Raw genomic sequence first — 18,179 nt, 5'->3', positions numbered from 1 at the left:
AAAGACATCTCAAATACATCGTCGGTGGAAAGCTTCAAAATGCCATTTTCATACATAAGCAAGACATACACAATTGGGCACAATCACCAAGAGAACAAAGTGTGTTTGAGATCATTATCCTAATTGTGGTGTGGTTACAAAGAGGTTGAAAAATTTATGGTGATCTCTTCGTGACCACACCACAATTAGGACAATAATCTCAAACACACTTTTTACCGCTCTCTTGGTGATTGTACCCAATTGTGTATGTTTTGCTTATGTATGAAAATGGCATTTTGCAGCTTTCCACCGACGATGTATTTGACATGTCTTTGATTTAGATATGGCATGAGCTTAGTCATAGAGTGAGACTAGGGAGTTGGACCATCTCAACCATGGTGCGCCTGATCATATTAGCTTGAAACCATGCGCCTCATATTAGCCTCAAACCTATGCCCCTACTGGTAGGTGGTGGGGATAGAATATCATTCGCTGTACATATCAATGACTGGATAATAATTTATTTTTTTTATAAAAATTATCATCGTCAGAATTACAATGAATACCAAGCTTTCGACTGATGATGTAATCGATGGACATACAACGTTCTCGTCAGTGAAATGTTATGGAGTCATCGCACTTCCAACTCAAACCACACAAACATCCGACGAGGATGGTGTACATGCGATGGCACTTTGTAGTTGGACAGTCGTTGATGTCTCTGAATGGACCAATGACACAAGCATCGGATAAACAACATCACCGTTGGTACGAAGTTCCAAATCGTCATCGTCTTTGCAATGAAATCTACTGATTCTGACGACTTCTTTGACCATTGGCAGAGTCCATTGGATTGTCGTATTTCCGACGGGCATGGCATCGTCGACCAATCCGACACCAAGTTTTCGATGGTTGATTTTGTCGGCACTCCGACGAAAATTAGTCGCAAATCCGACAAATGGCTATCGAAAATCAGCTCCGAATGTACTAGTGATGGGATGCCCCATCAAATTTTAACTTCACCCATCCTTTGCCTGGGGGCTGCCATCTGCATTCAGCTCTTTATTAAAGACTTTCAATAGGACCATCCCCTGCAAAGGGAGGAAAAGATAAGCCCTCCCAATGTTTTTTCATCTTTTCATCCCAGTAGGTTACTGAGCCATTCTTTATTATGTCAGATGAAAGCCTATTGTTCATGAGCTCAGTGGTAGCAGACTCAATTCTATTGATGATTCTGTGAACCTCAAGTTTTTCATTTCTAAAGAGACATCTGTTTCTTTCCTTCCACAACTCCCACATTATGGAAGATGGGAGAGATATCCATAATCCTTCAAAGAGACAACCTCGCCTAAGGAGAGGCCAGGCTTTGAGCATCCCAGAGATGGTTTGGGGGAAGGCAGTAGACCACTCAAGTTTCTTGGTGAACCAGACCCAACATTGGTAAGCAAAAGGGCAATTGAGGAGGAGATGGTCGGTGTCTTCTTCATCTGCCTCACAAAGAGGACATCTACTGGGACCGTCATACCCCATTCTCCTAAATTTGTCTGCAATTAAGAGCTTGTTCTGAATCGCAAGTTAGGAGAAGATATCGGCCTTAGGCAAGCAGTATCTATCCCAACAGAGTTTCAAGGGAAGCTCAGGCATAGGTCTTATATACCTTTGGATATATGAGAGTAACCATCCTTGGAGTTATATTCCCCACTTAAGGATCCATCCCATACAAGCTTATCCTTAAGATGACAAAAGGTTGTGTTCCTTGTCCTGAGAATTGCCATGAGTTTACTTTTATCCCCTAATGGAATATCCTCATTATCCCTCTCAATCCACTGCCATCTAGCCCCTTCCAATGAAGGGGAGATATAATTTTTTAACAGGGGTCCTCTATGTGATTCAAGGAGGTTACGAGTGGCAACAAAGTCAAAAAAAATTCTCAATTGCCTTATACCCACTCCATGAATCAGACCAAAAAAGGGCTTTATCCCCAAACCCTAGGTTCCAAGTAAGTTTGTCTGTAATAATACTCCTATAATCTAGCAAGAAATTCCATAAGCAAGGCCCTTTGGGAGGGTTGATTTCTCTGAAGATTTGGATAGGATTCCCTCCATTAAGGTATTTATGGTGCAACAACCTTGCCCATTTGAGGTGGGGGTTTCTGAACATTTTCTAAACTAACTTGACACCCAGGGCTCTTCCTCGATCACAGAGGTTTTTAATGCCAACCCCTCCTTCTTCTTTAGGTTTGCATATCTTGTCCCAAGACATGAGTGATATTTTCTGGTCATCATTAGAGTTCTGAGATGCTTGTTGAGTTTGGCCTGTTTGGTAGAAGATAGATGTTGATAGGAGAGCTAGTAAATGGGCATAGCTGACAAAACCGATCTAACCAGGGTAGCCCTACTTGCAGATGATAGCCATCTTCCTTTCCAGGTGTTAATCCTAGACTTGATTTTATCCACCAAGTTGTCCCACAATTTTGAAGATCTCCTTCCCTTGTCAAGGGGAATGCCTAGATATTTGCAAGGAAGGGTCCCTTGACTGATCTCTAGGACTTTGCAGATCTCCTTCTCTAATGAAGGGTCTATGTTGAACATAAAAACTATTGATTTTTCTAGATTCGCCTCTTGACCCGAAGCTAACATATAGGAATTGAGGATGCCTTTGAAGGCACTCACTTCCCTTGTACTTCCTTGACAAAAAAGCATCGTATCATAAACAAATTGCTACCATATACATGTGCAAAATAGGTGCATATGACCTTCACATCCTTTCAATTCATCAAGTATTTGATGAAGCACTTATTTCAATTTATCAAATTTAGACAAGTTGTAGAAAAGTATGATAACAACATAGATTTTTTTTTTGAAAACTCTAAAGAATAACATGAAAATGGAAAGAAATGGCTAGATAAGTCTAAAACTACATAATCAAAGAATTTACAATCCTCACATAGTATTTATAAACATCAGCTTACAAATTAGTCTTAACATCACGAGAAAACTAACCTATTTGCCTATCAAGGGCTCTAATTTAAAATATGTAATCATCTAAAACAATCATGAATTGATGTCTTGTGGCAATTGTGGTAGGATTCTTCTCTTCATTTCAAAGGTTTCTCTTTATCTCAAATATATTTTCATATGTTAGAACAAGATGGTGCCCAAATTTTTCAAATTTGGATTGCTCCCTTTTTGGGATATATATTCATGCAGCATGTCTTCCTTAAGAAAGCCTCTATGTAACATAATTTATAAAAAAAAATTCTTAGGATAATATAACTCCCTTACCAAGCACATTGTCCACCATGGGTAAACTAAAGTCTCATGAATTAGAATAGGCTTAAAACTCTTCATCTTATGTGAATAGTACCTCTTAACATCCTTGAGTCGATATCAAACTCCATATCAAGATTTATATCTCTTAAGACATATATTTTGCCAAGATATTTTATGGAAACATGACTCTCACTATTCTCTCATTAATGTAATATCTCACCATTCTATGGAAAAACATTCAATTATACAAATAAAAGTATTCATAAAGGTAGGGAGATGTTTGTAGATCTAATTAACAATCAATATTTTTCGTGATGACACTTTGAACACTCTATTGTCACAATCATTATAGAATTTGTTTTAACATAAATTCTAAAGGAAAGTATTTATGGCCTCCATGGCTTCATAATCCATGTCAATAGGTTTCTTCATGTTTAACATTCAAATTATTTTAGGCCACAAGGTTTGTAAAGTTATTTATTTTTTGATTAAAATAAGTGGTCAAGTTCTTCATGTTATTACAAACCTCCATGACAACTTATTCATGTTAAACCTCTTGTAAAAGTATTTGAATAAGCCAAGTATATTTTTCATTTTTATACAACCCTACAATCATGACACAATTAGAAATATTAAATTTTCTCATAGGAATTTTCAATTGAAATACCTATTAGCAATAATGGAATCATTTTTTCAGCTCTTTAGAGTGTGTAATTTCTTGTCAAAAAACATTTGATTGACTTCATAAGTATATCCTTTTGTTTATAAAAACATATTGACTTAAGATTAAAACTACATTCAAGGCTAGTTAATTGTATATATCAAATTGTGAAATGCAAGTAAACAAACATGATTTTTATTCACTACCAAATTTGATGTTTCCAATAGAAACCTCATCAATTTCTCTTCATGGATATGTATGAATTTGTTTCATTTATATTCTATATATAATTTTATTCTTAAAATTGTATTTTTAATGTATCCCAATTTCTAAAATTCTTAGTAGCTACAAGCATCTCATATTTTCCAAATTCTTTCATTGAAAATATTTTTTGAAAGGTTTTTTTATTTAATAATATAGTATATCAAGTTTGTCAAATATTTTCTATCATTTATATTGTCATGCAAACCAAAAATATATATTGTTAAATATTTTTATATATCTTAAATAAATGAAATATAATGTAAATAACATCAATAAATGTAGAAAAAATTAACATATTCATGTCACTTAGAAACCATGTTTTGTTCAAACTCTTCAATTATTTTTATGTTTGCACTCACATGTTAATCATGAAATTATGCCTTTTTTATTTCCACATGAAAGAAATAAAGCATATAAAACTAGATTTTTATTTTTGGAAAGATATAATCTATTGTAGTCATGTCCAATCATAGTAGAAAGTTAGCTGAAATGTTTTAAGCATTGGATATATATGGCTAATTAGAGCATTGACATATGCGAAACACAAGGGACCAAGTGGCCTCCATTATTCTAGACATCTATTGTGATCTAAATAGGTTTTTCCAAGTGGGAGAATTGAAAGATGAGCAATTAAACGGCTTCCAATGAGAAAAAAAATCCTTTCACATATCCTAGACATGTATGGGGCCAACATCTCTTTATAAGGTCATTGTGTTATAGGTGGGATGATTTTATCCATGTTTCACATGGTTATTGGTTTAGGTTTAGTCACAATTTAATGAAGTAAAATTATAACTAATCTTTAGGCACTAAATCTAATATATTAAAATTTCTTGTAGGGATAATCAAGTCAAGACAAGGTTGATGGGACCTCAATCCTAACACTAAGCTCTAGAAAGATCTAAACATACATTTTTATAACTAGAATGTAAGAATAAAGCTCATACATGTTTCAACATCTCATCCATAGCCTAGTTTTGTTATTTCCTTGTCTTCTCCTAGAACTATACAAATTTTCTCATCATAGAGTAGAATAAGAGTTCAATTCAAACACAATAATTTTGTCTTTTCAATTGCAATATTTATTAATATTTTCTATCTCAAAATAAAACTCTAACTCTTGAAACTAATTTAGGAATGAATCTAGGTTTAGTTAAACTTTGAAATCTAAACTATTAGCTTTCACCTTATAGACTTGTCAAGATATTAATTCAATAAGCCTCCTTATAGGATCTACTATCTCACCTACATTTTTCAATTTCTTGTAGTGTCCCTCCTCGACACACTTTTATTTTGATGCATTGTTAGACATTCTTGGATTATTGAGATACTTTTATGATACTCTTGGTAGATGCTTATGGTTTTGGTCCTATGACTGATGATACATTATATACTTTGGTCTATGTTGGGAATTATGATTTGGTTATTTATGTTTATTCAGTGCTTTATGGATTATTATAATGTTGTGATGTTATGTGTTAACCATGATTTATGAATATATTAAATATGTTGTTATCAATGATGTGTCCTCATTATGATGTATTTTGTATGTGTGGAAGGTGATTTATGAATATATTAAATATGTTGTTATCAATGATGTGTCCTCATTATGATGTATTTTGTATGTGTGGAAGGGATGATGCCATGCCACTCATTGCAAGTGGGGTGTGACATTACAATTTTTTACCACTAGTGTGTATACTCTATGATTGTATTTATATTTATATGTTGTGCATAGACAGTTGGTGTTATGGAAGTTTGCAGGTACTAGACATCAACTTCACCCGGCTTCACAGGTCTTGGTGTGTCTTTATCCCAATGGCAAGTTGATAATAGAGAAAGATATAATGTCCTATCACATATTAGGTCTAGTCGATACCTTGTTAGTTCTAGTATTTTTGGTTAAGTTGTTATGTGGTGTTTATTTAATTGTTAATTGGGTTAATTTTACTATGGTAATTAATTAATTAATTAATAATTTTATAAGTTTTAATCTGTAATTAATAAATAGTATTTATTGTGAGATTAATATTATTTAATAAATGTGCCACTTCGTGTTATAAATGTGTGACTCTATGTTATAAATGTGCGACTTCATGTTATAAATGTGTGACTTCGTGTTACAAATGCACGACTTTGTGTTATATGTGTTATTTTGTGTTATATGCGCTATTATGTGTTATATGTGCATTTTTTAGTTATTTTTCTGATTTTCACTAGTCTGAGTAAGACCAGAGACTTGATTTTAGACTTGAGATTATTTGTGATGTTTTTGATAATCAGTTTATTAGATTTTTGATGGACATTTGTGATATTTATTGATATGGCATAAATTGTATTCAAATGGTATTATGATTGTGAAACAGTTTTATTGTGATAATTCAGTTTGTTCTTTGGGAGCCTTTGATTATGCATATCATGAATTTTATGTGATATATTGGTGATTATTGATTATTGAATTATTTCTAGATCATAGGAGCATATTAGGGGAAGTGGCTTTCGGTTGAGCATCGAGATCACCACCAAGAGGTTCCTTGTAAGGATGCTTGGGGGACTACAAATAAATCTCATTGAAAGTTATTTGTAAACAAGTGATAACCTTAATTAATTTACTTGGTTTGGGGAATTATTCACATAATAATATAATAATATGTATTGGTACCTCACTCATAAGCTAGAGTGCTAGTTCAGGTTTAGGATGAGATTGGAAAGGCCTTGATGGCATGACTGTACTCCCTTGTCTACATGAGAGGTTGAGATGGTTCCGCATGGGTTTCTTTTACCAAAAGATTCCTTGTAAGGATGCTTGGAGGTGTAGATGATAGTATGTGATGAGACTTTCCCCTAACTATGTGTCTATGGTCTTTGCCTTGTTTCATGGTAGTCTCTGACAAGTCTTGATTTATATTTGAGCCTATGCTTTGTGTTGGAATTCTTGGTTTATGTTATTTGGTTGTGTTTCTATGGGAGTTAGGTGTTAGTTTAAGCCTAGTATGTGTGGGATCTTATATCATTCTCCAGGCACGAAGGGGTGGTTCCTTTTGATTCCACATGGTCAGGTGGTTGTGTCTTTTCTTCCATTGGGATTCATCTTCATTGGATGTTCATGAGTGTGATGGATACTTCTACTTTTCTTCAGTTATTATGCTATGGATTCTTGAAACATATATATATTATGATTTACTATTTGGAGAAGATATTGCATATTTGTATTGGTTGTCATTACATGATGAGATAAGAAATATGTAATGTAATTATGATCTATGTAATATTGGTTTTGAAAGTAGTTCACGAACAAGTGTTTTAATGGCATTTTAATATGGTTGTATATCTCTTGTTGTATTGTAACTAAGTAGTGGCGTGATGGTACCCTAGGGAAGGATGTTTATATATTTAGATATTATTTCTTCTTGTGCACTTATGATGATGTATTCTTAATGAGTAATTGTAGTTAATGTATTATGGTATCTTTTTAAAAAAATGATTATCATTATTTTCCTAGATTATGTGTTGGTTTCTCTAGGGTTTTGTGACAGGCATTACATTTCTCATGTTCCTCTTTAAATTTATCCAAATATAGACTAGCCTCCACAACTTCTAAACTTATAAAACACTTATCAACATTATTCGTTTAAAGACTTACTCTCCTCCTACATCTCCCTCCCTAGTTTATACATATTATCTTTTGGACCATTTTTGTTTTCCCTCAAAAAAAAAAATCCTCTACTCCTAGAAGTTTATCTCTAATTACCTCACATTTCTATAATTAACACTCAACACTACATAAAAAAAAGAATCATAACGGATAAAAAAGAATCATAATAGAAAAAACAAGATAGATAACAAAGATATTTATATGCCATTAAACAAAATTGAAAAATATAAGAAAAGAAATACATTTAAAAATATAGCAAAAAATACACAATTATATATCTTATTTCCTAGAAAAGAAAGCTTTAATTCTCTTCTTTATATCTGGATTCGATTGTGTATGCAATTTTTTATCATCAACGTTTCAAATCACACTTTTTGATTCTTCATCGGGATGACAAGGAATTCCAAGGAGATGAAAGAATCACGGAGTGTGATACGAAACATTGATGATAAAAAAATTGCATACACAATTGAATCTAGAAATAAAGAAGAGAATTACAACATGGATTATGGAAATCTCATAGCATTAAAAGAAAGATTTACAAAGTCTTTACCCTTGCCTCATCTAATCTCCAAGATAAAACAAAAAGAAAAGAAACATGCATTCCTTTGAACCTAAAAGTATATCAATATATATAAAAAATGCATAAATATTAACTTTTGTATTCATAATTAGCAAATATTTATTGTCGTTTACTTATACCTTTAACAAAACAGAGCAGTTACAAAAGACTACTACAATTATTAAATACAAACTCGTAATAATTCACTGAAATAGTTACAATATGTCCAAAAATATTCTAGAATAGATAAATAATTAACATTGATTTAAGTGCAAACATCTTCATTAAGGAAGCTCCATATCATATACAAACCAATTTAGGTCATTTGTCTATTTTAGAATATTTACACACCTATACAATTATTAAAATTGTTCACATAAACAATATAAATATTAGGTATTGGATATGTTGTAAAATCAATTTATAGTCAAAACCTATTGTGTACATAAATATAGATTAATAGATAAGTTCGACATACGATGGAGCTGAATCAAAGATATGAGATTTCTTTAATTTATTATAAATGAACTACCATGCTGCTAGTTAAAACGGTATAAGATTTATTTTGTCAATATTTAAAATCCTATTCCATAATCTATCATCAAAACGAAGAAAACATAAAATTATGAAAATCGATTTACAAATCTAAATATCACTATCAATGACAATAGTGATCACATAAAGACATTTGAATAATAAATATTAAATAAATACTACATTGTAAATCGACCAAGTCGAAACATATAATGTGCGTGATGAAAGAGAATTTAATTGTTCAAGGTCCCGCTGCCGCGTAAAGTGCCGTCGTACGGAGGTTAACTTTTGCTTGGCCCGTGATCAGTGACTTACAAGTCGCTTGATAATCCGATTTCCATAACGACGATAGAAAAAATGCAGGGATTATGAAAGTAGAATGGGACTATTTTGTGGTATCGAAGAAGCCCGATAGAGAATCGAGAAGGGATTGTTATCTTATGAAACATACACCTGCCCAACTTCTTTTGTGGGATCCACACAACTCACAAGGCCATGCGACTTCACATGTCGACTGCTTCCATTGTTTTCCATCACTTTTTCTTAAACCCTAACCCTAATTGGATCCTACAAATCAAATCATCCCTAAAAATGTTTACTAGGTAGATTTCAATTTACTAGCACCTTGTAATTAGATTTACACACAGCTTTCTTTTCCAGTGCCATGAAGGATGGCTTACCTTCATCAATTGTAGTTCTATGCATTAGCTTCTTACAACAACATTCCTTGGACTCTTTCAATACTCTATGGTGAAGCATGCTTCTTAGGAGCATGACCAAGGTAAAATACTAATTGTGTCATGGGCGCTTCTTTCTTCCACTTTTTAGACACAACGAGTATTATAGTAGGTTGTAGGTGTGGTGACAGTTATATATAGGCTTTGATGCAATTAAGTACATAAGATGTGACCATAAAAGTACAAGACATAATCATGAATATAAGACACTTTTTTTTTTCTATTAGGACACCTCTATGGATAGAGGAGACATTTGTGCCTATCATGACGCCTTCATGGCATAGAAGACACTTTTGCACTCTTATGGGGACACTACCATTTGAGATACAAACATATTTTATTCTCACACAATATAAAGACTTCTAGAGCACAATTTTTTATGTTTAAAAACTATAAGAAATAATTTGGAATTGAATAATGGAAATAAAATAAACCTTTTAAATATTCATATTCAAAACCACTACAAATCTCATATAGAACTCGAATTACAGTTCAAAAGAAAATAACAAAATCATGAGTATTCAAAACAATATCATCATAAACTCCAATATAATTTGATTTTCTCTATTGATTATTTGTATATGGATGCTCTTTGTTTGAAGATTACCCATTTTGATAGAATATACTAAGCTCAAAATGTGATGATGAAACTAATGAGAATGGCCTCAGTTTATAGATTTTTGGGAGAGACAATAAATGGTTCAAATGTGATGGAAGATGAATGAGAGAATTTTCTTAAGATTGAGGAGAGAATGGAGGATTGAGATGGAATTTGTTGGAATGTGAAGGGCTAGGATGCATTTACAAATTTTAGTAAGCACTGCAATCATGTGACATAAGGGACAAGTTTACTTAGGACAAGTCTTTATTCTTAGAATTGGTGGAGAGAATATTGAAACAATGAAGACAAGTGTTCTTTATTCTTGGAATCGGTAGAGGCAATACTAAAACCATGATGATAAGTGTTCCTAGGTGCCCTTTGTTTTTGGGATGAGTGAAGAGAATACTTGACTATAATTACATAATAACAATTAATAAATTTAGTCATGTGGGAGGGTTAAAATAGTTGTAAATAATAATTTATTTATTTATTTGTGTGAGATGAGATGAAAAGGGGGAGTAATTAAATTATAAAATTATTTAATTAGATATGGACATTAGGTGACTAGATGACTTGACTAGGTGGTTGATTAGGATAAGGATATATTAGAGAGATATCTAAGAAAATATTTAGGTGTCTACAAGAGCCTTTAAGTCCCATCACCTTCTCATCCTTCTACATCTTTTTGTAACTACTGAATTAGGCATGCTTCTTCTAAATTTTACTTCTAGTTCAAACCTTAATACTAGATTTCTTTCATTTAATTGAATCAAAAGGTTAATATTGTTACATAATTGTAAAAAATAGATTGAGTGAATTAACATTATACTAATTGAAGATAAAAAGTTTTAGTTTTTTCTTATTTCAATCTACACCGTGTAAGCAATAACCTTATGAAACATTTAATAAAAGGGGAGAGAAAGCATAGCTACAAGAGTCCCATGTCTGTAGAGAAATGGAGATAATGGACAAAATTGTGGTAGTGTTGAAAGAACAAATTTCGAAATTAGAGGTTGTTATTGCTTGTAAAATGAAAGAATTATTAAGATACTTTTTTTCAATACTTTAATCTAAACCATGCTATAGTAATAAAATAGAAAGAAAAAATATATTCGAATTTACCAATTAGACATAATTAACTGTTGGGTGAAAATTTTGTAAATTGTTGAAGGCTTACAAAATGTGAGTTTCACGACAATACACGAGATAATACCTCTCAAAAGGCAAGGTATAATCTCTCCTACTTATAAGGTCAAACCCATGTGAATATGTGGAGGTATCATTTGAGTTATTTTATGATTTTGCATGTTTTATGGTTCTTCATTGATTTGTTGTTGAATTTCATTGCAGATCTAGGGTTTTCTGGTTGGAACTGGGGTTTGCAATATAGAGAGTTCAAAATCAGCATATACAATCACTAACCAATTTAAGAAGATTACATTTTTTGAATCTTCTTATGGTGCCATGTGTGCTTGGTAGTACAATGCAAGGAGGGATGAAGATTACTCAAATCTTGTAGTAGTATTATTGATCTAGCCACTCATTTTTATTCTTCTCCTTAACTTTTCTTTTCTTCCAAATGATGCAAAGTAACCAAAAGACCAATCTATCCCCCAAGAAAAATGCACTTCCACATGTACTTCTTCTATCATCAACACATGTAGCGCAATCAACATCAATGTAATTATTCAAAGAGAAGTCATTATCCCTTTTATACCACAAACCATAATTTAGAGTGCCCTTCAAATATTAGAATATCTTTTTAATGGCCTTCTCACCATATTGGTTAGGATTGGCTTGATATCTTGCAACCAAACATATTGCATGCATAATATCAGGGTTAGAGGTTGTCATATAAAATAGTCCTCCAATCATAGATCTATAAAGAGTCTAATCAACTCTTGGAGACTCGTCATCCTTGCTCAAATGACAACCAATATGAAAAGCACATGAATATACTAAGAGGGGGGAGGGTTAATCAGTATATTAACAAACTTTTACCTTTTTAACTTCAATCATAAGCATATAATTCATCTCATAAACATATTTATTGTATATTATCATGACATGAGATCTAACTACCAAGCATCACAAATAGAACACAAGATATAAGTGGAAACCCTAATGGGAAAAACCACAACAAATTGATGCTTTTATATTTCTTCTTTTACAATGTTTGTAGACACCAGCCTACAAGAGGCACTAACCCCTAACTTTGTTTGTGAACGCCAACTCCCACCTCTAAATTTGTGAGCATCAACCCACTGGAGACATCAATCGCCACAATTTACAGGCACCAACCCCCACTACTAAGCACCAACTTATTGAGAGGCACCAATCTCTTTTTTAGGATGCATGAACTTCCAAAACAAAACTAGGTTCTATCTTCTTGGATGTTGCTTCTTCGACGGATGATGGTCAATTCGATTCACTTCATATATCCACTTCACAATTCTATACTTTATTCTATACTTTATTTCTTATGTTATCTTCATGCTATATACTTATATGTATTCTATACTCTTCCTCCTTCAAGTTAGCATGTATCCCCTTCACAAAATCTGCTATAATCTCTTCATATTATTTTCTCAAATCTAAAATAATCTTCTCATGCATAGCCTTAGAAGGTCTACAAATACGCTTCTTACAATCTTTTCACTGCTTATATTTTTTATATTTTCATATCCTTATATATCTGTGTCTTTTCAATCTTCTAATGTGCTGTGTATATATCATAAACTCATATTTCCAACACATACATTTTGTCACAGATCTGCTTTTAAATCTCCATATTACATTTCTGCCAGTATATATTATATATCTTTTGTCACTCAATACTTACAATACACACTACACTCTTGAGGATCTTCTTTCCATACATTGCAAATATGTTGCAACTCAACATGAAGGCGACTTTGTAGTCACTGCCTCCCATCGTTGTGCATTAAAACTTTCATCTATGCTACTCCGTTATCTTAAACTAAGTGGCTGCTCTCTTCATTTCTGTGCATTTCCTTAGTTAATCGGCCTTTATTATAAAGTCGCCATTCTTAATAAGGAACTCGCCATTCTGAAATAACTCGCCTATTTTCTTATATTTTTCTTTGTCTCCTTTACAATTAAACGTTGCACTTGTGACCATTATCTACATCTTCGCAATCGGAAATGAAATTGCTCCATTTGAACATCGGCCAGCATTAATCATGTTTGTTAATCACATTTCTTGTGTAACATTTGTTTGATATCAATGATAACATTTTCAATATAGTAGACATGGGGTACTCATTCATTTAGAATTCTCCATACCAAATTTTTTCAACATCTCTTTAATGTATTTAGCTTGAGCTGAGCAACTTGCAATACAAGAATGAAAGAAAACTTATCAATCATAGACATCTCAAACTCTTTTTGCATTTCTTCTGAAAAATTCTTACACACACTGTCATCTCCACCAAACATAATGTCATTAACATAAACAATAACTATCAGAAATTTGTTTTCTTCAATCTTAAAGTAAAGATTGCTATCTATGATACCTTTCTTCAAACCATGCTACATTAAGTACTTGTCCAACCTTGCATACCAAGCCGTAGGGGCTTGCTTGAGACCATACAAAACCTTTTTGAGTATGCACACTATACCTAGATCTTTTGGCTACTAAAAACCATCAGACTGGTCTATGTAGACTTTTTCATCTCGATCACCATTCAAGAAACATCTTAATAGCCTCCAACCTTGCCACCAAAGCAAATGTCTCCTCCAAATCAATACCTTCCGCTTGTGAATATCCTTTGTAGACTAGCCTTGCCTTGTTCCTTGTTAATTCTCCTTCCTTATTCAACTTGTTCTGAAACACCCACTTGTTCTTATGACATTCTTGTTTGCAAGTCTAGAGACTAAATCCCATGTCTCATTCTTCTCAATCTGATCAAGCTCTTCTTCCACTGCTTTCATCCATCCTTCATCCTTGCTAGCATCACCAAAGTTCTTGGGCTCTACTTTTGAAAGGAGACAAAGGTTCACTAAGGAGGCGACCAATTGGGGATGTCTTTCCATGTGATCCAAAATCTATCAAATATGTAAAATAATCATTACTATTATAATTTGTACAATGATTTTCCATTGCAACTACATTGTCTTTTGTTTTATATATAATACAAGATGTGATTGCACGCCTTTCTAAATTTATCAACATGTTTTCAATTAATAAATTTTCATCCAAAAAAGTCTATAGAAAAAACAGTTGAAAAAATTGACTATTGAATCCTCTCACATTAAATCCTTTCTTTTAATCATTAATTATTTTTTATTTTATTTATAAATAGATAAATATCCATTTTACATTTAAAATACAGAGATCTTACAATATTCTAGAAGAGATCTTATGCTATAATCCACATATTATGAAAGTTAATCCTCTACTAATACACATATTGTGGAAGTTAACACACAAGACTACCGAATCCACATATTATGAAAGTTAATCCTTAGGACTACTAGTACACATATTGTTGAAGTTAACCCACAAGACTACTTTTCGTGGTCGTTGAGAATTTGGCTCCAAGGAGCCGACCAATTGGGGAAGTCGTACTCTATTATGCTCATTCCCCATACGTTTTTCACTGGATAATATCTGTGCCTCTTAAATTATTTTCATGGTGCGTACGGCAAAGGGCTTTCTTGGATTATTGGGCGTGAAAATTTCCAGGAACCTTCAGAGATGTTTTGCGATGTTGTTGATGATGCCGCAGCCCACAAATAAAACACAGCTCTCTGTTAACTTGTGTGGCTTCAAAGTTTTGAATCGTACTGGAGAGACGTCACGGACCATGTGGGCCAAGAAACTTTTCTCTTCTTCGTATCTTCGTACAGATTTCACAGTGAAATATACCCATTACTACTCTAAGCAGCTACAGCAATGGGGCACGTTATAATGTCTGGCTAGCAGAAGAAAAAAATTCACACTCCAATGATATGATTTGTATGTTTATATGAGGTGGGTATTTCTTGGCCTTCAAGATTTTGCTTTTTTCTGTTTGCGTCGACTGGTTATCGTGAAAAGGGGAAAGAGGAATGGAGAATTCGGGAGTTGTGGTAGAAGCAGATCAGAAAGACAAGGATCCGTCTCAGGAATTGAGTTTGGTTAGGGAACTGGGTCAGGGACATCTGAGTAGAGTCTTTTTGGCCTTGCATCGCATGAGTAAAGAGCTCTATGCTGTGAAGGTCGTGCGTAAACCCAGTCTCTTTCAAAGAGTGGGTGCCTTTAAATTGGCGTTAAGGGAGAAGGATATCCTCTCCAGTTTAGATCACCCATTTCTTCCTTCTCTTTTTACCCACTTTGAATCTGATAATTATATCTTTCTCGCTACCAAATATTGTTCTGGAGGAGATATGAGCATGCTGCGTCTTAGACAGCCCAATCAAACATTTTCTGTATCCGCCACAAGGTATGCGTTAAACGAGATATTAGGTTTCGAAGGTCTATTGCACAGGTAACTTCGTAAGTTGTAGTTTAAATCTTATCATTTTCTTAATTTTATTTATTCATTAGATTATTTAGTTTTCATTCTGTTATTTATCAAATAATTATCTATCCATCAAACAAGATAAACATCATCACCATAGTTTTGGACGTATATTACGTTCTTTGAGTGTACAGATTCTAGTGATAAACGGAAACTTTCATTTAACATCCATGGATTTTCTTTTCTGAAAATGAACAGATTCTATGCTGCGGAAGTGGTTCTTGCGCTGGAGTATCTTCATAAGAAGGGGATCGTGTACAGAGATCTAAAGCCAAAAAATATACTCGTTCAAGATAGCGGTCATATTATCCTTACTGATTTCGATCTTTCCCTCCGCCTCTCTTCCATTCAGCAGAAAGAAACTGAGAAGCTGCTTTCTAATTCCAGGCCCAGGATTGGCGAGTGTTCCAAAGATTCCGACGGGTGTAGCTCCCAACGGTCACATTCACTGGTGGGAACGAAGGAATATATGGCGCCGGAGATCCTGTGGAACACTGGACACGCTTTTCCGGTAGACTGGTGGTCGCTGGGAATTGTCCTGTACGAGATGGTATACGGTCGGACTCCCTTCTGCGGGGCTAACAGAAAGGAAACTTTTTATAACATTCTCTGTAAAGATCCATTCTTTACGGGACCCTTTTCCACACTGCAAGATTTGATAGAGAAACTTCTGGTGAAGGAGCCCTCCAGAAGATTGGGGACTGCCAGAGGGGCTGAAGAGGTGAAAACACATCACTTCTTCCACGGCCTTCGATGGGAGGAATTGGAATTTGTGTCCAGGCCTCCATTAATTCCCTCTAATTTTTCTTCTGATCAGTGTTCTGTTTCTTCACAGCAGCGTGGCTTGATTCCAAATGAGAATTTCAGTGCCAATTCTTGCAACCCACAAGATTCTATTTTTCAACATTTTTAATTCTTCTCCGTTCTCAAATGTCCGTCAAAGATAGGCTGCCATTACAAACTGGTCTGTCCCACCGTACCAGATATGGTACCTTGTTGGAAGTAAGGCTCAAATAACTCCAACTCTCTCTTTAATGAATATACACCTATCTACTTGCTGGTTGGTTGTACTGCACCTGTTATAAACTTCATGTGATATCTGGGCCACCAGTGGAATGTATTGTGTCTTTTTAAAAGAAAAATCAGTTTATGCTTCATTTCTTGAATTGAAACTTCTTAATGTTATAATTACACCGAAGGTGTTTCCTTATTTGAGATGAAAGAGCTGATTTTACAATCTGATGGGCCATATCATAGGAGAGGCTTGCAAGACCATCACAGTATTTTGGATCATTAGATTTTGCACTTTTTTCAACCATTGCTCGCTGCATTAAAAGCTATTTTGAAATGACTTGCAATTTGTTGTGAGTGGACGGTACTGTCCTGTCATCATTTCCACCAACCTATCTTCCCAGGCACGTTTCCCTGAAATACTTCACACGTGTGAATGCTAACTATAATCGAGGAGACAATGGAGGAGACTCTCAGGGCCGCCGACACTATTTCCGCCTTCCATATCTCTAAAAACAAACAGATAACCCCTGGAAAAGTGACTCCCTCTTCTGGCCCTCCACCCGAAGCCTTGAATGGTTTTATGAAAACCATAGAATGGCTTATTGATGGGAATAAGAAAACTGCGAATGAGTACAAAAAACTCTGCAACAGGGTCCTGATCCTGGAGACCATTAACATTGGAGAGGGGAACACTATAGCCAATTATATCGAGGATCTGAAGAAAACTATTGCTAAAGCGGAAGACATCAGAGATGCCTTTAATCCCCGGTTTGAGAAAATTGAAAAGGAGATACAGGACAGAAAAACCCTAGCGGAAACTAGTGAAAAAACGCTCTCGAACACAGTCGCCAAAGTGGAAAAGATAGAGGATTGCCTTAAGAACATTGCGGAGCAGAGCCTCAGCATTCTGAAAATCTCGGCCAACAACACCCATACCCTCATCAGCAAGCTTGATGACGAAAAGGAAATCCAGGAAATTGACCTGGACGCTGAAGGAACAGGGGAAGCCCAAGGTCCCAGAACCCGCACCTGTGGGAAGAGGAAGGAAAAGAAAGTGAATAAGGACCTGGAGGAGCTGAAAGCAATTGGGGCGACCTATGATGAGCTGGTGACAAAGGCAGAGGATCTGCTAAAGAAAATTACTATGTAGTGTCTCCTTGGTCTCTTTGTTGTTTTTTGTTATTTAGCTGTTTTTTCTGTTCGCTGGTCTTTTGACCAGTCGCTCTGTATGTGGACTCTTATTTTCTCAACTTTATTTCTAACTATGTTGTAATGGTTTCGGGTCCTTAAAACCTGTTTTTCAATCAATAGAACTATAATCGTAGGGTCTTAAATACTTCACACGTGTGAATGCTAACTATAATCGTAGGGTCTT

General features: G+C 34.4%; 1 protein-coding gene across 1 annotated transcript; it reads left to right on the top strand.

The window, feature by feature from the left end:
* Positions 1-14,999: 14,999 nt before the first annotated feature.
* On the top strand, positions 15,000-16,858 carry LOC131071786 (serine/threonine-protein kinase UCN). Its single transcript, XM_058007739.2, has 2 exons — positions 15,000-15,712; positions 15,989-16,858. Exons 1-2 carry the CDS (start codon positions 15,339-15,341, stop codon positions 16,701-16,703), a joined length of 1,089 nt encoding a protein of 362 aa, XP_057863722.2. The 5' UTR covers positions 15,000-15,338; the 3' UTR covers positions 16,704-16,858.
* Positions 16,859-18,179: the final 1,321 nt, after the last annotated feature.

Source organism: Cryptomeria japonica, chromosome 6 (genome assembly GCF_030272615.1).
Source record: "Cryptomeria japonica chromosome 6, Sugi_1.0, whole genome shotgun sequence".
In the NCBI taxonomy this organism is placed as follows: Eukaryota; Viridiplantae; Streptophyta; class Pinopsida; order Cupressales; family Cupressaceae; genus Cryptomeria; species Cryptomeria japonica.
The sequence above is the reverse complement of the archived record's forward strand: the minus strand, read 5'-3'. Positions and strand labels throughout refer to the sequence as shown.